Here is a 25,302-nt window from a genome sequence, read left to right on the forward strand (position 1 = left end):
CTGAAGTATACACATTTTGTATTGAAGTGTATATGTATGGTGTTATACTTTTAAAGATTGGTCCCATAACATGATTATCTTTGGGGAGTGGAGTGTTGAACCTCTTCAAATGGAACATGGTGTGGTGGTGGTAGTAGCATTCTGTGCGGCCATTTTAATTCCTGTCTACTTTCTTCTGAAGGTGCATTATGTAGTTACATTTATTCATTACATTTCACCCATAGTGACTTAAAGACATCAATTCTGTAGCAAAAGACACTGTCCTCTGTGCAACTTATGGTTAAATGCCTTGCTCAAATGCATGACGGTGGAAGCCTGGAATTGAACTCACAACTACTGTATGTTAGCCCAACTCTTTAACCACAATGTTACCACCACTCCATTAGCTTTGGGAAGTGGAAAGTTGAACTCCTTTAAAATGGAACATGTTGTGGTGGTGGTGGTGGTGGTGGTAGTGTAATGTGTGGCCATTTTAACTCCTGGTCCAACTGTAATACTCACAAGAAAACTACCATGATCTTTTGGGGGCTACCAAAAGACCCTGCTCACCAAAAGGGCTTTGACTCGTGTAGATCATCACTCTTACACTTTCAGTTTCACTTTGGAGTGAGGATGTTACTGCGCCGAGCCGAAGTGTTCCCAAGTGCTAGTCCGCCACACATTATAGTTATCCCTCTTAGGCTACCTGCTTAGAAAAGCACCAAGTTTTATCTAGTTTTATTTCACCATACTTGGCCATGTGACTACTCGTGGAGCTGCAGTTTAATAGGGAAAATATGGAGGTGTTTGGTCGCTTCTAACTTCATCTCTGTTTGGATCCTAATGAATGAACTGGGCTAGCTAAGTGCTATCAAAGTAGCGCCGCGCACCAGAGCCAGTGCATGCACTGAAACGCAATCAGGTATGTATCAACTTGTCTTAGTTAAGGGAATAACGTAGTTTAATATGAAAAAACGGTGGAGTGTTCCTTTAAGTGAAGCCATAATGCTCTGCTAATATTGATTAGCCTACTGTTGGACTGTGGATCGGCAACCAACCTGCCCCGTGGTATGACTGCACTTTACTCTCTTAGCCTACTGCTGTCTGACCGCACATGCTGAATAAAGCTGACATCCTCCACGCTTTTCAGAGGAAGACGCTTCTGCAGACTGAACTCAGATACTCACCAAATCTCAAAGGTAGCCTACTTTAAAAAGCTGTTCACTCATTTCACAAGCAACTATGCCTGTGTTTATATACACACACACACACACACACACACACACACAGATATGGTACTGTACCTCTCTTCTGGATTTTTACACATCTTCATATGTGATTGATAAATGAGAGAATTGTTTCTCGTGTGTGTGTGTGTGTGTGTGTGTGTGTGTGTGTGTGTGATTGATTGTTTGCATGCTTGTTTGCCTGGAGCAGAAGTCTCGTCATGTCTAAGCTAGTTTTCATCTCATTCTTCCTGGCAGCACTTGTCATCAGTGAGTGCACTTCTCTGTCCCATATTACATTTGTGTGTCTGTGTTGATCTGTGTGTGTGTGTGCGTGTGTGCGTGCGTGCATGCATGCGTGTGTGTGCGTGCGTGCGTGTGTGTGTGTTGTGCAAAGCGAGAAAGAGAGAAACCAGTGCACATGTCTAGATCTACTGTCTCAATTTGTGAATCAGACAAAAATCCACACACATTTATGTTCTGTGTCCTCTGATCAGGTGTTGAGGCCCGCCGTATCGAGACACGAGATTGGTTCTCTGACATGATATCAATGTATGAACAGGCCAAGGAGATGATTGGCGAGACATTTGGTCAAGAGAAAGTTAAAGCTGCATTTTTGTATGATTTTCTTTAAAACATTTAATAAATCCTTTATATGGTTACTCCTCTGTCTTCACTCCTATACTATACTTCCTCGAGTTTGATGCTGGAATAAAACATTGGGTAACACTTTACGATAAGGGTACATGAATTCTCATGAATTAATGCATGAATTAATGCATGAATCATGCAGAATCATGCATTAATTCATCCCTGAATATATCATGAATCATTATGACTTAACATGAATTCACTGATTGTCATTAATGAATTCATGCATAAACAACTCATCATCTTAAGCATTAAGTACGGTTGGCACATCATCATGAATCATGATTAATTAAGCATGATCATGATGACTTTTTCTCGGACAAAATCGTGGATGTCACTGTCATGGAGAAAAAAGAAAAGTTATTACACATGAATTCATGTTAACTAAATGTTATGAGTTATCATGAGTTAATTCATTAACTCATGCATTAATTATACATGAAAAGCTCATTAATTAACATGAATTAATTGTCTGTCATTAATGACATCAGGTATGGACAACAAATCATCTTGAGCATTAGGTACAGTGGATAAATCATTAAGAATAATGATCAATTACACATGATCATGTTGATTTCTTGGTTTTTGAAATGTGTTCCAAGGGGTAAGTAAACTATACATTAACTCATCATGAACTAATTAAGATCATTTTCAGAGAATATCGAAGAAACCACATTGTTTAAAAATAGGCATGTCCTCATTAGCTAAGCAATATATTTTCATTAGTTAATCATGTCGGTGGCCCCTCAGGTAAAGTGATGAACAGGTTGTTATTAAAGTATGTACACCTATTAATACCCTGTGGTGACTGATGGAACATACAGTGGGTATAGTAAGTATTCACACCCATGCTAAAGTTGACTAAAAAGAAGAATATAAAATCATCTTTTGAGAATTGATTGTAATGCCTTAATTCAAAAAATGAGTAAAAATCAAACCGTTAAGGACACTCATTTTCTTTGTGACTGAAGAATGTATCGTAAATAGATAAATGTTCTTCCTTAAATACAGGTTGCATAAGTAATTGACCCCTATGTTAAATTCCCATAGGAGCAGGAGGATTTTTTTTATATGTTTTTATTTTTAAAGGCCAGCTATTTCATGGATCCAGGATATTATGCATCCTGATAAAGTTCCCTTGGCCTTTGAAATTAAAATAGCCCCACATCATCACATACCCTTCACCATAGCTAGAGATTGGCATGGTGCTTTTTCCAGTTAGCCTATTAGCCTGTTTGATGCTCATTGAGCTCAATGCAAATCAAACAGGCTAATAGGCTAACTGGAAAAAGCACCATGCCAATCTCTAGCTATGGTGAAAGGTATGTGATGATGTGGGGCTATTTTAATTTCAAAGGCCAAGGGAACTTTATCAGGATGCATAATATCCTGGATCCATAAAATAGCTGGCCTTTAAAAATAAAAACATATAAAAAATCCTCCTGCTCCTATGGGAATTTAACATAGGGTTCAATTACTTATGCAACCTGTATTTAAGGAAGAACATTTATCTATTTACGATACATTCTTCAATCACAAAGAAAATTAGTGTCCTTAGCGGTTTGATTTTTACTCATTTTTTGAATTAAAGCATTACAATCAATTCTCAAAAGATGATTTTATATTCTTCTTTTTAGTCAACTTTAGCATGGGTGTGAATACTTACTATACCCACTGTACATACAACTTGTAAAAGTTCTCTAAATGCATGTCATTATTCACCACTTTAGTTGAGGGGCCACAAACATGATGAACTCATGAGCAATTCACCATTAATTAATGTAAATTGACTATTTATGCATGACTATAAACTTCATTCACACATTTTAAAGCACAACCTGTTCGTCACTTTACCTGAGGGGCCACAGACATGATTAACTAATGAAAATATAATGCTTAGCTAATGAGGACATGCCTATATTTATACAATGTGGATTCTTCGATATTCTCTGAAATTCTCTGATCTTTGGAACACATTTTTAAAATAACAAGAAATCAACATGATCATGTGTAATTGATCATTATTCTTAATGATTTACCCACTGTACCTAAGGCTCAAGATGATTTGTTGTCCATACCTGATGTCATTAATGCCAGACAATGAATTCATGTTAATTTTAATGCATGAGTTGATGAATGAACTAATGATAATTCATAACATTTAGTTAACATGAATTCATGTGGTATTACTTTTCTTTTTTCTCCATGACAGTGATGTCCACGATTTTGTCCGACAAAAAGTCATCATGACCATGCTTAATTAATTATTATTCATGATGATGTGCCAATGCTTAAGATGATGAGTTGTTTATGCATGAATTCATTAATGACAATTAGTTAGTTAAGTCATAATGATTAATGATATATTAAGGGATGAATTAATGCATGATACATGCATGAATTCATGCATGAACTCATGAGAATTCATGTACCCTTATCGTAATGTGTTACCATACATGGACATTTTCTGAATTTTCCGTTAATAGTAGTAAAATGAGAGTTTTTTTTACTGTTCAGAAGCGTCAGGATTCAGGCTTTTGATATTTGTCTTATTTGGCTTTCCAGGACAGCAGAACAAACAGGAGTACAAATAATGTTTGATACAGCTAACCTTGTGAGGGACATCTTCAGACTTTGAAAGTAAGTGATATCGTGTAGTCTATAAGTTTGGTAGGAAATTATTTTGCTTGTTTGTTTTTTTTAATACAATTCCAAGAAAGGAATACTATATAAGTGGTTGAGTGAATCTTGTGTTTGGTATGTATGTATGTATGTATGTATGTATGTATGTTTGCATGCATGTACTGTATGCATGCATGTATGTATGTATGTGTAAAATAAATAACACATACTTTATGTTAATGAAAAAAAAAATATTTTCCCTCAATTTCATTTCAGAGCTTCACTATCTGTGACCTCTTCATTAATGTGGAGCCAACCACACCACTTGTCATCAATCTTACAAAGCCCTTTTATTATGAATATGCTAGAGGGCCGAGCAAAATATGTTTCTTTTCTTCACTTGTACAGTGAGGAGCACATGTATTTGATACCATGCTAAAACAGGAATATAAAATCATCATTTGACAATTGATCTTAATGCCTTAATTAAAAAAAAAAATAGTAAAAATCAAACCGCCAAGGACACCAATTTTCTTTGTGATTGAAGAATGTATCGTAAATAGATAAATGTTTTCCTTAAATGCTAGGGGAAGGAATTATTTGACCCCCTATGTAACCCTATGGGAATTTAACACATAGGGTTAACATAGGGGCAGGCAGATTTTTATTTTTAAAGGCCAGCTATTTCATGGATCTAGGATATTATGCATCCCCATAAATTTCCCTTGGCCTTTGGAATTAAAATAGCCCCACATCATCACATATCCTTGACCATAGCTAGAGATTGGCATGGTGCTTTTTCCAGTTGGCCTATTAGCCTGTTGATTTGCATTGAGCTCAATGAGCATCAAACAGGCTAATAGGCCTACTGGAAAAAGCACCATGCCAATCTTTAGCTATGGTGAAAGGTATGTAATGATGTGGGGCTATTTTAATTCCAACGGCCAAGGGAACTTTATCAGGATGCATAATATCCTGAATCCATGAAATAGCTGGCCTTAAAAAATAAAAATCTGCCTGCCCCTATGTTAACCCTATGTGTTAAATTCCCATAGGGTTACATTGGGGGTCAAATACTTCCTTCCCCCTAGCATTCAGGAAGAACATTTATTTCTTTACGAAACATTCTTCAATCACAAAGAAAATTGGGGTGCTTAGCGGTTTTATTTTTACTATTTTTTTTAATTAAGACATTAAGATCAATTGTCAATTGATGATTTTATATTCCTCTTTTTAGGCAACTTTAGCATGGTATCAAATAAATTTTCTCCTCACTGTATATTAAACAATATGTTGAGATGGACTGCATGGTAAAGGGTTTTTTTTGCTCTGGAATTGACTTTTGTTTCATCAGACTTTCAATCCTTCAAAACATTTTCAATGGAATTATGAAGAATTATTGAATGAAGGTTATTGGGTTAAATTGAAGGTTATTGGGTTGGTCATGTACAGCACCAATGTTTTAAAGAGACCCTATGCAACTTTTTCATAGTCATAAAATCACTTAGAAATCGTTGTTTTGCTCGACTGACCAGTTTTATCGAAAACAGTAATATTTCCTCCCGCCCCCAGTGTCCCTATCTGCTATTGCAACTTTGCAGTTTGCTCAGGAGACGATCGCTCCTTGTTTACATCTGGAAGGCTGAGACACGTAAGGAACAAGAAGAACCATGCTTGCAATTTATATATTTACAGTGCATGAAAATGCACTGTACTGTTATTCCAAAACTTCTTATAAAACTTCTTCTTCTAACGCCTTTAATGCAGTCTCAACCGTTTAACGTAGAAACTTCATTCAAACTTTGTTACGTAGGTCTTACTTAGGACAGGTGTGCTTTGTATTTTTCAACTTTGTAACTTTTATACTTTTTGAACTATAAATTAAAAACTATTAAAACATTTCCCCATAGACTTAACATTGGCCTCTATGACATCAACATCGGGTCGTTAAGCAATTAGAATCTTATGCCAGGTGGCCAGCCCCACCTGCAGCAGCTCTCTCTCTCTCTTTCTCTCAGGCTTTAAGCATACAATCTCTCTGTGAAGACTACATATCCTGTTAAACTGTTTCCTCTGTCCACAACTGTTTCAAAATAAAAGTCCTCACTGCAGTAATACACTATTAAATCATTTAACCATTGAAACTACTCAACTATTTAACTGTTCAACCATTCCACTCTGTCAGTTATCATCAACTATGCCCCCAGTCAACTATATGAAACCTCCATGTACCTAGCAACCAACATAGCAGCCATTAAAATTAAGCATTTATGACAGTTTCCATAGCAACCAAGATGATTATACTACAGTATCTTCTTTATTCCTGTTAGTGGGCACCAGTGGATACCCTAGCAACTACTGTTTCAAAATAAAAGTCCTCACTAGCAAGTTAGCAAGTTAGAATGGTTAGCATAGTTAGCATTGTTAGCATAGTTAGCATTTTTAGCATAACTGCAAAAAATCATCAACTAAGTTAGCTAATCAACCTGGTTAGCATTGTTAGCAAATGTAGCATTGTTAGCATAGTTAGCATTTTTAGCATTACTGCTAGAAATCATCGGTTAAGTTAGCTAATCAACCTGGTTAGCATTGTTAACAAAGTTAGCATTGCTAGCATAATTAGCATTTTTAGCGTAACTGCTAGAAATCATTAGCTAAGTTCGCTAATCAACATTTTAACATGAATAGAAATCATTAGTTAAGTTAGAACTGGAATGTTTCATCTTTAAACTGTCTATCTTCACACTATCAACTCTCTGTAAACTATGCAACCACCATGTTTACCCTAGCTACACCTTAGTAACCATATCTACATTATCTATCTATTTTTGCATTTTCATGCACTGGTAATTCCTTGGAATTGCATTTCTAGTTTTATTATACTCTTCACATTGCAAGTAGAACACTCATTGACTTGAATGGGATTTCCCAACGTTCTACCGGTCATTATTGATAGATGACCGCTCCGAAGGTATAATGACCGCTGCCAATGGCAACGGGTTCACTCCGCTAGTTGTTGCAGAAGCCACGAAACGGTAGCCAAGTCATTGCTAAAGACACATTGAGATGAGTTTCTTTTCTCGTATTGGGAAGTAGCCGTATAATAAGCGGGATAATGTATAGAACGCCGGTCATTATCGGAAAATAATTCCCTTCAGGACGAAGCAAAACCGCTGTGCATCGGGGTTCAGTTCATCCTGTCGGGAATTATTTTCCGATAATGACCGGCGTTCTATACATTATCCCTTACATATATAGCTTATATATGTATAAATATACACGCTAAAGTTGTCGGGGAAGCTCTGCAGAGAAATATGCAAGCATAAAACGAGCGAAAACAAAAAACGCAACCGAAACCGGAGATGAAATCGCCAATCCTGCATATTTTCTCTTTAAATAGTGTGAATTATTACAGTGTTGCACTATCAAAAGCATCTGCCAAATACTATAACCATCACCATGACCATAACAATGAATTATGTGTAAACTGTCTGTAAAGATGTTGTCTGAACTGTAACAAAAGCAGCTCCTAGTGGTCATGTTGTAAATATGCTTTGCACTTTACATATCTGCTTTCACTTTTCCCTATATCGAATCACAATGTAATTACAGATACTGTATATTTAGGCTGTTGATCTGCCTACGTTTCATGTAAAACTGATACTTTGGTCTTCACAAAACATTGATTGCGATGAATGACAAATGAATTATTCTTGAACCAAGGCCAAAGCTTTTGATCCGGTAGAACAAATTAAGCCAGACATAAGGCCAATGATTTTCTGACCAGGATAGGTTGCTATTATAGTGACGCTGTGCTAAATCTCTCTCTCGAGTGAGTTTGATTTGATATGGCGCCACAGACCCCTGCGGTTCAAGGGGGAGCGGGTTCAACAGCTTTGATTGGATGCCATGATCAGGTGAATGACTTGTCCGCAGCTTTCAATATTTGCTTATCTCACCAAGACCATACAGACAGTCATGCACATAGACTAGGAGGGAAATTCACACAGTGTTCTCACAGGAAGCGTCTTTCAAAGATCTGTGGAAGACAGGTAAGTGTCAATGCGGATTTCTTTAGCTCTAATGTGTGTGGGGGGAAGGTGGTCAAGTTGTGTTTAGTAAGAGGGTTTGTATTCATTCATGAATGGTCTGTTGAGACTATGGGCCATTTAATGATTTTTCCTTCTCTCTCTCTCTGTCTCTCTCTGTCTCTCTCTGTCTCTCTGTCTGTGATGTGTTTGTGTGAGTATGAAGGTTGCCCTCTCTGTCGATATGAAGACGCTTTTGGTCATTGTCATCATCACAGCTTTTGCACTGAGTAAGATCTGTGTGTGTGTGTGTGTGTGTGTGTGTGAGCCTGATGGGAAACAAAAATCTGCATTTTCTTACGAAATCATTGTAAATGTCTTGTCTCCGATTTTGTGTGTGTGTGTGTGTGTGTGTGTGTATGTATGTGTATGTGTATGTGTGTGTGTTTAAGTACTCAAGAGAGAAATTGTGTACTTGACTTGTTAGATTATTGCATGTGTCGAGAGCAAAGATCAGAGTGTCCTATAGCTCTGGTTCAGATATTTGAAACACAACCAACCCCTTTTAATCCATGTGTACACTCTAGAAAAAAAAGAGCTGCATAGAATCAAAAAACATGCTTCATATATGGCACCCCTAAATGGCTCTTTAAACCATTTTGAAGGGTCCATCAAAGGAACCCTAATGATTCTTTAAAGCCTTTATGGTTCTATATAGCACCCCAAGAACCCCCCCTTTTTTAAGAGCGCATAGTAGGCTAGAGGGTTAGAGTGAGTGGTTCGATTGGTGAGAGTCACTGTGTAGGCTGAGTAGGCCGACTCACTCATCTGACCTCTGACCTTCTCTGTTGCCTGTTGGCAGGCGTGGGGAGTCTCCCCATTACAGGGTTCTCAGACTCGGACTCAGAGGAGGCGTTGGTGGACCCCGTAGGAGCCGCCATCAGCCGACCTTTCCACGACCTCTGGGACCGCACTATGGACCGGACGGCTGAGGCCCTCAGTAAAAAACTGCAGCGGTCTATGGAGTGAGAAACCGATCATTTAAGACACCTCCGGTGCAGTGAACAACCTGACCTCAGCCTCTGTCTTCCTCTGATTTATACCCTCAAGACCTTCTCGTATATGTGTCGTATTTTATAGTGCTTATTTCTATTTCTAAGTAATGGACCAGAGACCAAGACGTAATGTCAACTCTTTACTGAGGCAATATCCAAATCTGAACACGCGTGCATGCACGCTCATTACATATCAAAACCTGTTTACTACAGTATACTGTAGATCTACAGTCGATAGTGTCGTTTTTGAGAGCTAAAAAGTCTATGGAGGCAATCAGCAGCAATGCTTTAACTAGAAAAGCACTCAGAGAGCGCAAACTGCCAAGTGAAAACATAACTGCCTTCTGGATCCAGACGGCGATACGGATCACTCCGTAATGTTTGTAATCGCTTCTTCCTTGGGTCATTTCAGACCTTCCCTGGAAACTTCAGCGAAAAAACCACCCATAACTTTCTGACTTATGTTGAGAACAAACAAACAAACAGACAGATAAACAAACAAACCCTGATGAAAACATAAACACCTTGGCAGGGGTAATAAACCCTCATGTAATAAAACTTTGATCCTGTACAGATAAGGTAGTGGCATACTCCTTTGAGTACATTTTACACTACATGCGTGATTGACACAATGTGCATGATTGACACGCCGTCATGTATGTTGAAAGGCACAAGACACCACCTGCATGCCGTGTTGATGTAATTGTCATCACACACTACGTGCATGGGACACAAACACAGGACTATGGCCCCTTCTCAACCTCTCTCCTCGATGCTCGGTCCTCATGGCTCGTTCCGGCTGATCTATACACCGGATAGACTATCCCATTGTTGCCGCCCCATCATTCTTTATCTAGATCAGTGGGAACGAGGACTGAGGAAGGAAGGGAGGATAGATAAAAAGACGAATGAGAGAGGCCCTTTATCCTGGCACACTTCCACCGCAGCTGAATCGGTTTTGTTGCTTTTTAAATGAGTGTGGCGTGGTGTGTTCTGTGCCCTACAGGTCCATGTTCAGCAGTCTGAGCTCCGCTTTCCTGTCTGCCATCATGGAACCTGTGGCCACCCCAGCTCCAGTCCTGTGAGGTCGCTAAAACAGCAGAGCCCCTTGACGGAATGGACAGACTGAATAAAACCTGATTCTGAATGATACTTTTGATGAATTCAAATGGAATGCTAACTTTTGCCTCTGTAAAGAGGCTCAACAATACTATTATATAATTAATGATTAGATTCAGATAAAAAAGTTTTATGAAATTATTTTCCAACCTTGTGAAGTGACCTTGGGTGTGATGAGAGGCACTTTAAATAAAATGTATTATTATTATTATTATTTTTATTATAATCAAAAGAAATCCAATCACATTAAAACATAGTCATTCACATCAGTGATGCTTTCTAGATGTTACATGTGTGGCCTTAGCAGGGCCTTCTCTCCACTTTCTCAGCAAACTCAATTGATCTACTTGGAGCTCAACACACATCACACCCAAGGCAGTTTCATAACCGCTACAAATCCAAGGAAACATAATGGGTGTATTGTGTAGGGCTTCTAGAACTGATTGATTTCTGTTGCCCTGTTCTGATCTCAGGCCTCTACCCCCTCCATGCTGACATCACGAGAAGTGTGGCCTATCTGTCAGTTAATAGCTCAAATAGAAATGGCAGATTGACAAACAGAAAAAAATCATTTATCTCCAAGACATTTAATTTTACAAGATTTGTTTTACAGATGCTGCTGTCAATGTACAAGTACAAAAGGTTATAATCCTTGTACTTTAACTACTTAATGACTTTCACCAGCAGCTATAGGCTGTCAGCACTCTATGCCCTATGACATTGAAAAATCTATACATTAGCATCTTACATAAACGTTCCCTCCCAGACTTTCCATTACTTTGTACAGTATGTCTACTATCTCAACTAGCATGTCAGAGATTCAAAAATACATAAAACCAAACAGAATGTCGTTGATAAACACAAGGCCAGAACACCGTATATTATTTACTTTCCCCTAGCAACATCTGTTCCAGTACCATATAGCTTACAGGCATATACCAACATGAACCACGGCATTTATAGAACCATATAGAAGCAAAAAAGAGTTCCTTCTCACAAACCATGATGCTGACCCTGTGACATCTAACATATATTGGTGTAATGAATTAAAAGCATTACACATAGGCGTATGTGGTGAATTAGTCAACGTAACCATTCTTTCCTAGATGGGGTGAAGGCTCTGGATGCACCTGCAGCTTTCCCACAGCACTGATAAACCTTGACATTGCTGTGGGCTGGCAAGAGGTATAAAATGGAGGAGACATGACCCTGCCGTACAGCGAACGGCTTTCATACCGGCGGCGGACATGAAGATCCTGATTGTGTTGGCTTTGCTCGGAGTGGCTTGTAAGTAAACCGCAGAGAAGTGACACACAGGGGGTTCAATGAAAGTGGTATTGAGCTAGTGCTGCTGGGTAGAATGTTTCCTCTAAGAATGTCCTAAGAAACGCTACCAGAGAGGGTTAAAGCAGAGCGGATAGTAATGAAGGATCTTTGATTCTACTAAGCTGGGTAGAATGTCTCCTCTAAGAAACATTAAGCTGGGCAGAGTGCTTTCATCTAATTATTCACAACATACTGTGTCACCTATGAGCTAAAAGCTTCAATAATGTATCTTGGTCAAAGTTTCATTTTTTGAAATACATTATGGGAAAAAAAAACTTTTCCATGATATTCTATTTTTTTTAGATTCACCTGTAAATAAATAAATTATTTTATTTCATTTCAATGAACTACAGCTGACACCGTAAATTATGTAGCCTTGATCCAATAAGTGCAAATGCACAGACAGCTGTTATGTGGATTGCAATCACATACAGTACTACCTTTGGGTTTCTCTCTATTTCTTGGTGTCTGTGCTTTTTGCATCTAACCACATTGCATCTTGTCTGCTGCAGTAAAATCCATCTTATCTATCTATAATACAGTACATATGTTGTTGTTGTGGTTGGGTTGTGTCCACAGGGGCCACCGATGAGAAGGTGGTGGGAGGTTATGAGTGCCCCAAGCACTCCGCTCCCTACCAGGTCTCCCTGAGCGACGGCTACTTCCACTTCTGTGGTGGCTCCCTCATCTCCAGGGACTGGGTCGTGTCTGCTGCCCATTGCTACAAGTCGTGAGTAGCACTACCAACCCCTTCGCTGCAAACACAAACAGGGAGCCTCTCTGTAGCTTTTCGACACAGGATCCACCTACTGTAGCTAGGGTGTCGGAATCCACCAAGCTAAAACTTCAAGACACCCTTAACATTTTTTTTTAAGACTTTAATACAACGTTTCCAAAATCCTTTTGATGGCACATAACCTCATAACTCTGTCTAAGCCCTCTGTAGGCGATAAGCGACTTTTCTAGTTTGGGGTAGGAAACTTTATGTCTTTTCTACAGCAATAGGAGGAAAAACTGAAGTAGGCCTACACTGTGTTCACCCACCCAGGTACATTCATTTGAATGTCAGCTTTGTACAGAAACTAGAATGCTGGTCAAAGGGTTTTCAATTAAGCCTACACTAGAAAACCAATGGAAGACTAGAAACATAAATCCATTTATGACCCAAAAATGTTGATGTTAATGTAGATTCAGTAGTTAACTACTGTTGGCCTACATAAACAATTTCAAAGTAAGTCATTGGCTATTTCAACCACTGTGCAAATATGAAATAGGTGAACTGACAGCCAACGACTGCAAAATGTAGTTACTCTACTAGTTTTTAAACTGTGTGTTACTCAGTCATGTTAGCATTAGCATTAGCATTACAGTAAGTTGAGCCCAGCTCCTCTCAAGTCCAGTTCCTCCCCCCTGTAGCCGCATCAGTGTGCGTCTTGGTGAGCACAGCCTGAAGGCCAACGAAGGCACCGAGCAGCACATCAACTCCGCCAAGATCATCAAGCACCCCAACTACAACGACAACAACCTGGACAACGACATCATGCTCATCAAGTTGAGCCGCTCCGCTAATCTCAACAGCTACGTGCAGACCGTGTCCCTGCCCAGCAGGTGTCCCGTGGCCGATGAGCCCTGCATGGTGTCCGGGTGGGGAAACACCGTCACTGGTGGCCAGAGTGGGTATATGTCCTGGTCTGGACAAGATGTGTGAGTGTGTGTGTGTGTGTCATGTGTTGTTTTGCCATAGACATGGGCACCAAAAGTCCTCCTAAGATTGTGTGTGTGTGTGTGTGTGTGTGTGTGTGTGTGTGTGTGTGCGTGTGCGCGCGCGCACGCACAAGCGTGTTTCTCAGCTGCTGTGTATCATGATTGCGTACATGAAATGTAGGTTGTATCAATTAATTTGGGGGTCACTACATTTTTGCAGTCATATGCAGGGACTCGTTCGCATGACTCGAACTTGAAGCGAACTTGAGATGTGGACTATGGTGTAGGCCTACACTCAAGTGTGTTTTCTCTTGATCAGCTAACATGCCTGACCGTCTGCAGTGCCTTAGGCAGCCTATGATCGACGACCGCATCTGCAAGAACGCCTACCCCCACCTGATGACAGAGAACATGCTCTGCTCCGGCTTCATGCATGGAGGAGCCAGCAGTTGCCAGGTCAGAGCCATGACATCATAATAACCACTACCCCCCCAGCAATTATGACACAATAATCAATTTACAGTTATTGTGACATCATATAAATGGGAAACAGCTGAACACATAATATCATAATACAAGTATCTTCTGGAATTATGATATCATAGTCATTGATGACCCCTTTAAGTATTTTTATCATAATTGCAGGACACCCCAGGAATTATTAAAAAAACAAAGATCATCACTTGACTCCTTATATTTAAGCAATATAGCACGAGTGGGAGTGGGTTGTTGCTGGATATTCCCACGGGTGTTGTTCGGCCGTAGCCTCGAGGCCGGAGGCCGAGTGGCGCAGGCAACAACACCCGTGGGAATATCCAGCAACAACCCACGATCACGAGTGCTATATTGCTTTTATACAACAATTCTACCACTTGTTTTTTTGCGCTAATTTCCCATTATAATGTAAACGTTTAAATCGCTAAAACTGTCTTGTTTGTAGAACTACTTCTCTCCGCCACGTTACTAGTTCTAAATGGTTGCTATGGCCAAAGGCCAGTCGTTAGTTCTAAAAGCACGTTGCTATGGCCAAAAGCCAGTCGTTAGTTCTATCTCTTCCGTTGTCAAGCAATGTAGGCCTAGCCTAATAAACGTTAGCTCGCATTGCCTCTGGTTAGGACATGCTTTTAGCTTTGAAACATCACTATTTTACTTAGCCTACATGCCATCCAACTAGCTAATATCCACCTCCGTCATATTTTATGTTGTGAGCGTCTGTATTTCAGCTTGGATGCAACATGACAGTTCGTTTTACACTTCACAACTTGACATTGTATCGCGGAGTGATTTATTATTAGCTGTGAAAAGTCCGAGTGGATTATCGTGGGATATTTCAACTCATGGAACGTCTCTCGGCCAATCAGAAACAAAGAAACAGCTTCATAGAACCCAATTGTTGTATAATATAATTCATTAACCACACAATCTGGAATCTGGTGACATCATCATTTCTTCACATACCTTGAAACATCAATAAATAATCACACTTTACTTATTCAAGACAGTACAAGTACAGAGAATGAGCTGCCAGAAAGCGAACAGCAAAATCCATACTGTAAAGAGAACTGAAAGCCCATGCAGCTGAATGACTTATTAATGTGTGTGTGTGTGTGTGTGTGTGTGTGTGTGTGTGTGTGTGTGTGTGTGTGTGTGTGTGTGTGTGTGTGTGTGTGTGTGTGTGTGTGTGTGTGTCTGTGTGTGTGTGTGTGTGTGTGTGTGTGTGTGTGTGTGTCTGTGTGTGTGTGTGTGTGTGTGTGTGTGCGTGCATTGACCGATTGTGTGTGAATGCGCTGACGGCTTTTGTGTGTGTCTGTGTTGCTTGTGCCTCTGTGTGTGAGTGTGTGTCTGCGCGTTGTGTGTGTCTGTATGTATGTGTGTGTGCGTGTGTGTGTGCGTGTTCATTTGATACAGGGTGACTCTGGTGGACCTCTGGTGTGTGGAGGCCAGCTGCAGGGTGTGGTGTCCTGGGGCTACGAGTGCGCTCAGAAGGGCCACCCCAGTGTCTACGCACGCGTGTGTCGCTACAACAGCTGGATCCAGAGTGTCATGAACAGCAACTAAAAAACCCATACACACCTCTGCTCCATCTGAACTATACACTCTCTACACAAAAACGGTTCTTGGGGTGCTATATGGAACCATGCAGGCTTTAAGGAACCCTTAGGGGTTCCTTTGATGAACACTTCAAAATCGTTTAAAGCAGTGGTGTAGTCTACTTATCTGTAGCTGCTATACTGTGATGTACAGTAGCTGTAGTGGGTATACTGTGATCAACCCCAAATGTGTTAATACGTATCCTTGCCCATTTTAAGTGGATATACTGAGATAGTGGTGCTTTTGAAGTGGGCATACTGCGTAGTCCTGCGTTATCACGTATACTACACCACTGGTTTAAAGTGCCATTTATGAAGCATGCAATAGAACCATTTTTGGTTCTAAAGCACATTATATTCTAAGAGTGTACTGTCATAATGAACTCTATAGCCAATAAAGACAACTGGGGACTAACATGGCATTCAACAGACTTCATTCAATAAACACGCAAACCAAACCATCGGAAGTGCAATGACATAAGCTTCAAGTATTATCTGCATAGCATAGTCTTTATGGCAAGACGTTTCATTTATTTATTTTTGATCACTGGTATTTTTGTAGAGAATTGATTAGCATTACTTCTTTGGCATTTTTCTTAACATTTTGCATACTTAAAACCATAGCTCTGTATGACGAGAACATGATATTACTGAACTTTTTCCTCAGTGAGAGAAAAGCTCAAGTGTGTGTGTACAGTGTGTTTGGCTGTGATATTTTCCATGAACTATAAGTTCCTCTACATGCTAAATTCCATACCATTTGCATCACCCATGCACATCAGAATTGCGGAGGTCAACAGTGTTAGTTCCAAGATTCTTCTCATTCTGGAGATATCACTGTTTTTTGCTTGCAGCTGCAACCTGTGGTTATACAAGCACAGAAATTCAATCTTATAAAATGACCAATGAGGCCCAAAGCACACAGAAAATACAAAGGTGTAACTTTGGGTTTGGGTTAAACAGTGGTGGAGTTGAGGACACTTCTTCATGCTCTATAATCATTAATATTTATGGTTATTGGAAGGTTGTATTGGCTGGCTTTGATTATTGGGGGTGTTACATTTATAAGAATATGCCCAGCAATAGCGATCATTTCAGTATTAGAAGGGTGTAAAAGCATTACCTGTCCAGCAATTCTGTCCAAATCTCTTTGACCCTGAGAAGTAAGTCTGCGACCCCTGTAGGAAAGGAGATGTCAAACTCTCTGACTAATAGTCAGTACACTGACTGTGTTGATTAAGTGGGCAGTAAGCAACAGCTTTTCTCTGCCTATACGTTATATGCCATAAACTGCAAACAGTCAACAGGTCAACTATGCTGACCCGCCTGTTACATCTCATAGCCTAAATACTGTATCTGACATGCACTCACATAGTCACAACTGAACTCGGCAAGCGGTACAATGTGGAGAAAAGTCTGACATTGTCAATATATGCCCAACACTGTTGCAGAGCTACCACATAACCGGTTCCATGTTCCGACTAAGGGACTAAAGTTCTCAGAAAACTGATCATTAAAGTTCCCAAGAAACTTGAGGTTGGTGTGATAGGGAGTGTATTGTGAGTGATCGAGTTACTCATCTTGGACTGGATCATCTTCTTGAATCTCAATATAATGTAGTGACCGGATGTCAATCATAGGGTGCACTGCCCGCGCTATATGTACAGTATAACCCGGGCCACGCTCATTGTTGGCAGCCTGGTGAGAAGGGGGCGGAACCCCCGGGAATAGGAAGTTCGGGATCTTTTTGGGCTAGGGGCCAGACTTGGGTCACGCTGTTCTAAAGCTCGTTTGTGAACTTTGCTGTTCTAAAGCTCGTTTGTGAACTTTGCTGTTCTAAAGCTCGTTTGTGAACTTTGCTGTTCTAAAGCTCGTTTGTGAACTTTGCTAATAAACCAGCTTATTAAACTCTGACTCTTGGTGGGATGGAACAATATTATGATCACAAGTCTGGGCAAAATCAGCACCAGTCAGAGGCTTCATTGTTTTGCCCTTTTAAAATGTCATCACATCACCAACTGTAGGCTATTGGTTTTACCAAAGAATATTTGGCAGTATTTTTAAGCTACAGAAATACACACCTTTATAAGCATTTTGATACAAAATACAAAGCCATTTTCTTCAACAAAATAAATTACGAATGACAAAATACTATTTTGAATGAGATATTTATTTTAAATACATGTATGTATCAGAAATACTGTCCATCCCTGCCTGTTGACTGCAGCAACTTGATCTAGTATTAGCCTACTGATTTTTTTTTGTTTTGTATTTATGTCAATGTTCACCCAATTTGATGTTGCCCACCCAAAACTTCTACCACCCACCCAAACACAGGGCAGAACCGGCCCTGATTGGCATTACGAACTAACCCTGTGCATTTACTGTATATGGAGGGCTCTTTGAGTGCTGTGTCTCCTCGTTAGATAGTCTCCGGTTCTACGCCTTACCCGTTAGGGTCCTTCTCCACCATCTTGAGGCCCTCCAGCGCTTGCAGCACCTTGCGCGCCACGTTCCTGGAGCCCACGCTGAAGTGGGACGGGCACACTCCGTTTCTGTGCCGGCCGCCGTAGATTTTGATCATGGCACCAACTCCGACACCCCCTCTGAGGTAAAGGTGGCGTGCTGTGGATGCTACGGTTCAGATATTATTGGCAATGTTGATTAGTCCAGAGGTGCTACAAGCCTTGACATAAAACACATTGTGCATTGTATAGCCTACAATAATACCTATTAGAAGAACTCAAACCAATAATAGTGTAATAACCTACAGCAGCTCTCCCTGATTTGTCATTCTAGAGCATGTATCAATGATCACCTGTCCTGGGATAAAGTTCTCTCACCTACAGTAGGCTACCTACCTGCTCTAATGTAGAACCAGTTTTCGTCGCAAGGTGCCAACTCCTTGTGTTTTGCCAGCTTCACTGTGTCTACCCATTCTGGAACTTTCAGTTTGCCCGACCTGAAACAGGATGTCCATGAAAGTGACTCACTTCTGAAACTATATTTTGAAACCGTCTATGCGTCATCAACACAAAATAACCATTAAAACGAGGTAAGTTAATCACACCAGAGAAGCACAACGCTTTGCAAGTTGATCTTACTTTTTGAGGAAAGCAGAAAGTGCCCGCACAAAGTCCTGCTGGTTGACGTCTTTGACTGTAACACCCGGCATCTGCAGAAAATATTCATTTGTATTTCGCAGAGAAATGGCAGGTTCCGTAGTGGGTAGAATCAACTCCTAGCTGTCACATAGGCTACAGAAAATACAACAGATTTCTGGTGGCAGGCACTTTCATACTGTGCCGTTTAGTTCTACCAGAATGCCTACTAGCCATCACTGTAAATGTAGGCAACAAGATTGAGCATGGGTTAATTTAGCACAATTCCACGCTCTACCGCATATCCACTGTTATTTTCGTCAGGATAGCAATGAGGTTGTTATGCTAGATAAATATTTTAAAAGGTTGCGCCTTCAGAACTGAAACAACGAAAGGTAAGCTATATCTGCATCATTGTCTTGCTAAGATCAAAAAGCTTACAGCGTTGGAGATAAAATGCAATTACGGCTTTGTCGTATTTCGTCGACCATTCCCTCACAACGGTCTACATGTGAATTCCATGGGGAATTATTGAGTTTAAACAGGCCTAAGTTTAAAATCAAAAGCATTTTACCTTACTCAGCCTCCCGCAGCGCTAGTGGTGCTGAAATATGCTGAAGAGGCGAGAGTTGAGTTGGCGAGACCAGCCTACAGTACATATTACAGCAGGGGAGTGCAGTCGACTGGCCCTGAATAACCCAAGCGAAGATTTTAGCTGTTCTCCTTTAAATTAGACACACGTGAAAGCTAGAAACGACAGTAACAGTCACTTTGCTGCAGCACCCAGATGATGTGGCCCAGGGCAGGTGGGCTAAATAGAGAGACATTCAATTTTGGATTCATTCATTCATTTTTCAATCCATACTAAACTACTGCTGAATAGCTTAGATAAGATCTGAGATAAGATTACATTAACAAATGCTTGGTTTCCCAGTGTACTACAGTTTAATTTAGCTATAGGCCTATGTAAGTGGGGAAATTCAGGGAAGCATAACTAAAGGCCTATAGGCCTACATGTAGGGATTATCTTGTATTTATCTTGATAGCCTAAAACCAAACTCAAGTCATTGCATTGCAAAATGGACTGGAGAGGGCTATAGTTTGAGTATAGTTGTGACACTTTTCGCTGACACAAAATCAAATTGTCCACATAACATTCCACATGCCATTTCCTTAGATTGTAGAGTAGACTAAGATATTATCAATCCATGATACCCATAAGTAGTTTGTATTTTCCACAATTGCCTCATGAACATAAGGTGCCTTTTTGTCTCGACTGTCTCAACTGTACTCATATGGAGTACAGTTTAAACAGTAACTTACTTAGGCAGTTGAGACACCCATTTTTAAGTCAACTAACCATTTATTGCAAAATGCCAAAATTAAAAAAGCAATAGGGTTAAGTGTTTTTATTCAGATGTATTAATTTCATTTAAATTGAAATGGAAAAAAAGCAAGAACAAAATATTACACAGAACAGATATGGCGAACACAAATGAAATTAAATGAAACAATACATTGTGTCTCAACTGTACTCCGCTGACCACCTCACACATTTCTCTAGATTTTACTATGACCTTACATGACACAATTTTGTTTGTATGAGTAACGCACACCTTGTGAGGTGCTCACGGCGGTAAATGAAAGGTTAAATTTAAACAAAAGTGTCGTGGCACACTCGGAACTTCAAGATTTTTATTGACCAACGTTTCGGCTTATGCCTTCATCAGGGTAATTTTCTGTGCCACGACACTTACATGACACAATGCCATGAAATGTGCAAGTTTTAGGTCACAGAATAATGTTTACAATGATACCAGTTACATTTAACAGTCACATGAGGGTGAGCTATTCATTGCCGAAGGTACAGTAGCCTACATTGTGAAGTGAACATCTTACTTTGAAAGAATACTTTTGCTAATACCTCTGGATCACCTACTGTATGTCTTTCAAATGTTCCATGATCAAAGAGGACACTATAATATGCATATGCATGGAAAAATTCACAACTTATGTGCAATATATTTAAGGTGTATCAACAGTAGGCTACACATGCTCCAGCTGTGCTCAGTCTGCTCTGTAGATATTTCTGTCATTCTACCTCATGTGATACTGTAGCCTGGCTCCGCCTGACTGCGTACTTGCGCTCAATTTAATTTCTCTTCATACTCCGTCTGGTATAGCTTGATTCAACTTTGTTTACTCCGGCAAGTGCATCTCCGCCCAGAGGGCGTTCCCAAGAGCGATTACATTTAAGTTTCAAGCCTATCGTTATCGTTGTGTCCCCTGCGTGGTTATCATACATCATTACCAAACGTTAGTGATTGAACTCCAATGAATTCAAACTTCAGACAAGCGTCCATAAACCAGGAAATAAAAGTTTGCCAATGCATCTAGGCCAGACTCTGCGAAGAAAAGAGTCTGCTCTGGTCTCCAGGCTAGTTATAGAAGCAGAATTGATGTCAGCAGATTTGGGAAAAGTAGCGTCTGTTCTAGAACAGATCTGATACATACAGCATTACCAAAGATCCAACGACTACTTTCAAAAAGTAGATAATATTTCTCACTATTTCTCACTGAAAAGAAAGTAGCCTACTTTAGTATGGTAGCAATGTGATTCTACCGGTACGGTACCAAGATATATAGAGAGGATGAAATCCTGTAGTGTTGTGACAGGGCAGCAAACTCGTCAGCAGGGGGCACACTTCTCTTTTTGTCTTTGTAGGGCAATGTAGTTTTCATCTCCTGTATCCTGTAACAGGCCTACACCCTGTTTTAGAGATTCAGTGCTAATTTTGTTTCCCTGTACCTCTACAGGACACTCTCAGAATGAATGTATTGAAAATAACACAACTTGTGCTGTTTTTAACATCTCTATGTCCAGATAATAAACTTTATTTGTATAGCACCTTTCATACCCATAATGCAACTCAAAGTGCTATACAATTGGAAGATTTAAGACAATGAGAGAAGAAAATAATAATGATAACTTTGAGGCTAGTAGTTGTGGTAGAATAGGTTTTGCTAGCAAATGCTTAAGCCCCATTGATGCATCCCGTTTGTGTTGTTTCTAACACATTTGCACTTAGAGTATATTGATGTCAAAAGACTGAGGAACCGTATGCAAGCGTTCCTGGATGAGGGTACTGATCCAGAGATCCAGAGCTGGTTATTTTGCTCTCTGTATCAGTATTGCCATCAAAGTACGCACATCCAATTTTAAAAAGGGAGCTGGACAAAAAGGCCTGTACTAAAACAAGAGCCCAGGCTTGTGCAAAATTCCAAATTTTAGAATTGGCCTCCATTACATTTATTAATTTGAATTTGAATTGAATTGGCTCCACCGCACAGTAAGTTGAACTGGAATTGGAATTGAAATGACAGGAAGTGGAATTGAATTCAGGGCAATTCAAAAACAATTCTACAATCACACAACAGAAAGAATTTGTTGAATCTCACATAAATTCAGTTTTTGGAAGGTTACTTTGGAAATGTCATTGGTTGCTTTGAATTAAAAGTTGTGTGTTTGATATCTGACATATACTGTGTACCTTTATTGTTAAACACTACCATTAATAAACTATGTATATGAATTTCTTTGAATTTCATTGAATTTCAGTTCTGCTTCCTTTAATTCAAAGTCAAACTTTAATTCTATATCCAGTTACAGTATGTCCTCAATTCAAATTCAATTCATATTTAAGAATTGAATTGGAATTTAGGAGTCATTCTCAATTGAATTCTGAATTTTGCACAAGCCTGCTGGAACCCAATGCGGTATCTGCGTTTGGTATCTAGATTATCTATGGTATGGACAGCCACTTGCTGCCGCCATGCCTCACCCTGTTGATGTTTCGGACACGAGTCATACTACCCATGTGCCTGAGTCACGCACTATAGGTTTGCTTCCTGCAAAGCTATACTTTTTTTTTTACCTTGGGGGCAAATCATCTTTACATATCCCTCTGTTCACATGGAGAATTTGGTTCCAAAACACGATATCTCAGCTTTTAAGAATAATCATGAATTAAAAAATATTTCAGGTGTATACTGAAAGACATAAATCAGGAGCACAAAACCTGTTGCCATTGACAGCGGTAATTATATCTCTGCAGTGGTAATTACATGAATTTGTTTCACCGTAGAACCTTGTGAAATCCCATTTAAGTCAATGTATCGTTCTACAGTACTAGCATTGTGAAGAGCTGTATAGGCTAATAAATGAGTATCAATATCAGATAATATCAAATACTATCAATAAATCAAAACAGTTGTGTTGTTTTGATCTAGTAAAAATAAATGAATTAACAATAGCTCAAACACAGTTCCACTGATATAACCTGACAAAAAAACAAAAAAAAACCCATCATCAATAAAGATTCATTCTTAAGGGGGATATACAGTATATTGTTTTGGAACAAAACTCTTGTCCTTCGCCGTACATCTGTCTCACACACATTCATCCCCACTTCATATCCTAAGTGTTATTCGAGATACAAGTGCATATTCAAGGGTACAGTATGTGTGTTTTTAAGTGTGCGAGTGTAAAAATAAAAACATTATCAATACAAATTCATTCTTAAGGAGGATATACATGTATATTGTTTTGAAACAAAAGGTCATATATCCTTCACCGTTACATCTGTCTCACATACATTCACCCCCACTTCATACCTTAAGTGTATGGTATTTGAGATACAAGTGCATATTCAAGGGTACAGTATGTGTATATTTAAGTGTGCGAGTGTATGTTTGATAAGTGCTAGTTCAAACTCCATTGCTGAATTAATTAGCTATTGAAATGGATCTCTTTGTGAGTTGATGCATCTTGAGTGTGTGTGAGAGAGGAGAGACCACTTAACCTGCCTCAGGCCTGCACGGAGGATTTTAAATGAGATCACACACACACACCTCCACGGGCAGGGCTGCCAGACTGTGATGGACAGAAAACCAGACAACGAACGAGAGAGGGAGGGAGACGGAGAGAAAGAGAGGGAGAGAGTGGGGGTCAGTGACGAAGGGGGCCGAGAGAGATGGAAGTGGTAGAAAGAGGCATGAGAGATAGATGGGAGATAGAGAAGGAGAGATAAGTGGAAGAGAGAAGTGAGTGAGAGAGAGGGAGAGGGGAGAGAGAGAGAGAATGGTTCCTGCATCAAGGTGAAAGTCAATTTAGCAAGAATTTCCCTTGACCCCTCTTGACCGCCGCCACCCCCACCTCACCACACACACACACACACACACACACACTCATACACACACACAAAGAGAGAGGGACACACACACACACACACACACAAAGAGGGAGAGGGACACACACACTCACAAATACACACACACATATAGTACACACACATACACAAAGAGGTAGAGGGACACACACACACACACACACACACACACACACACACGTACACACTCAAAGAGGGAAACACACACACACACACTGAGACAGAAACACACACACATATTCCTCAGTATCTCATTGTTTCTCATTTTTATGTCTCCTATTCACCCTCTGTCCTTGTGTTGTTGAAGCTCCTCTGCCAGGAAGTTTGGAAATGTTTTCTGTTCCTGGCATAGTAAAAATGGCTCTTTTCACATAAAGGATCTTCGTAGCGTCATTTTCACATGAAGAACTATCCTTTGGCAGCAATTCCCCAACATGAAAAGGGGTCTGTTGAATTTACTGTAAATGAATTCAATGCATGGTCTTAACGAGTCCTTGCTCGCTGCCATTTTAGAACAGCTGTTATGTACAGTATCCTGAAAAGTGGTTCTCATCTTTTATGTCTAGAGAATTGACAGTCCTGGTAACATGTAATCAAGTGTTGGCTGGTGCTTTATTGATCATTGATACCAAGGCAATACCTAGTAAATGTACATCCTGAAAAGGTCCTCCAGGTAGCCTACTATGTTGTCATTGGGAAGGGCTTTGAGTTTGCCTTGTGACATAATTAGCCATATCACTATCCTTATAGTTGTTTTTAACACATGGTTTTGCCATCTTTGAGAGAGATGACTTACTGAGAATGACTTGATAACTTCAGTGATGTACCCTTGAGCTGATTACCAATCACCTCCTCTGAATGTCACTAATTCTTTAAAGCCATTCTATGATAAGCACACATGTGACTGTCATGGTAACCTGCATGGCACAATTTGTGGGTGTATGAGTCATCCCTTTTCTGCCCAGCAGCTCGCATGTTGCCCACTCACATTCAGCAGAGTGCGCTAACATTTGAATGATTTTTCCATCCAACCATTTGCAACTGTAGATTTGATATTACTCTCACAACTGAACTTACAACTGGAGGTGTTGTTCTACGTGTGAATGTGCTGTCATTTGCCAACTTTACCGTCGAGAGCACACTGTACTTTTGTGTTTGATGGTATATTATCTT

General features: G+C 39.9%; 2 protein-coding genes and 1 long non-coding RNA gene across 8 annotated transcripts; 2 read left to right on the forward strand and 1 right to left on the reverse strand.

The window, feature by feature from the left end:
- Window positions 1-12: 12 nt before the first annotated feature.
- Window positions 13-4,883, forward strand: LOC134072287 (uncharacterized). 2 transcript variants are annotated; one of them, XR_009937150.1, is made up of 6 exons: window positions 13-901; window positions 1,073-1,178; window positions 1,417-1,475; window positions 1,703-1,823; window positions 4,422-4,496; window positions 4,755-4,883. It is a non-coding gene; the product is annotated as an uncharacterized LOC134072287 (long non-coding RNA). The 2 variants fall into 2 exon arrangements; XR_009937149.1 differs by having other exon boundaries at window positions 13-1,178.
- A 2,881-nt stretch (window positions 4,884-7,764) lies between these two features.
- LOC134072314 (trypsin-like) lies at window positions 7,765-16,230 on the forward strand. Of its 5 annotated transcripts, none has more exons than XM_062528938.1 (8): window positions 7,776-8,530; window positions 8,733-8,796; window positions 9,369-9,561; window positions 10,568-11,967; window positions 12,586-12,736; window positions 13,423-13,679; window positions 14,030-14,166; window positions 15,619-16,230. In XM_062528938.1, exons 4-8 carry the CDS (start codon window positions 11,928-11,930, stop codon window positions 15,766-15,768), a joined length of 735 nt encoding a protein of 244 aa, XP_062384922.1. In that variant the 5' UTR covers window positions 7,776-8,530; window positions 8,733-8,796; window positions 9,369-9,561; window positions 10,568-11,927; the 3' UTR covers window positions 15,769-16,230. The 5 variants fall into 5 exon arrangements, with proteins under 5 accessions (XP_062384924.1, XP_062384923.1, XP_062384922.1 ...); XM_062528937.1 differs by having other exon boundaries at window positions 7,784-8,530; window positions 8,726-8,796; window positions 9,369-9,531; XM_062528936.1 differs by having other exon boundaries at window positions 7,788-8,530; window positions 9,369-9,531.
- On the reverse strand, window positions 16,224-19,585 carry LOC134072316 (small ribosomal subunit protein eS19). Its single transcript, XM_062528942.1, has 6 exons — window positions 19,476-19,585; window positions 18,905-18,975; window positions 18,662-18,762; window positions 18,251-18,434; window positions 16,924-16,978; window positions 16,224-16,661 (listed from the first exon to the last, which is right to left on the reverse strand). The coding sequence occupies exons 2-6, from the start codon at window positions 18,973-18,975 to the stop codon at window positions 16,635-16,637; spliced, it is 438 nt and encodes a 145-aa protein (XP_062384926.1). The 5' UTR covers window positions 19,476-19,585; the 3' UTR covers window positions 16,224-16,634.
- Between the last annotated feature and the right edge of the window lie 5,717 nt (window positions 19,586-25,302).

The sequence above is a fragment of the Sardina pilchardus genome, chromosome 24, assembly GCF_963854185.1.
Source record: "Sardina pilchardus chromosome 24, fSarPil1.1, whole genome shotgun sequence".
Lineage (NCBI taxonomy): Eukaryota > Metazoa > Chordata > Actinopteri > Clupeiformes > Clupeidae > Sardina > Sardina pilchardus.

Excerpts from the sequence above, each read along its gene's own strand:
- LOC134072314 (XM_062528940.1), top strand. The coding sequence starts at position 11,928 with ATGAAGATCCTGATTGTGTTGGCTTTGCTCGGAGTGGCTT. Across the intron at positions 12,737-13,422 it reads GCTGCCCATTGCTACAAGTC|CCGCATCAGTGTGCGTCTTG; the intron begins GTGAGTAGCACT and ends TCCCCCCTGTAG. Across the intron at positions 13,680-14,029 it reads CACCGTCACTGGTGGCCAGA|CTAACATGCCTGACCGTCTG; the intron begins GTGGGTATATGT and ends TCTCTTGATCAG.
- LOC134072316 (XM_062528942.1), bottom strand. The coding sequence starts at position 18,975 with ATGCCGGGTGTTACAGTCAAAGACGTCAACCAGCAGGACTTTGTGCGG. Across the intron at positions 18,435-18,661 it reads CTGGTTCTACATTAGAGCAG|CATCCACAGCACGCCACCTT; the intron begins GTAGGTAGCCTA and ends TCTGAACCGTAG. Across the intron at positions 16,662-16,923 it reads TGGACAGAATTGCTGGACAG|GTTGCAGCTGCAAGCAAAAA; the intron begins GTAATGCTTTTA and ends GTATAACCACAG.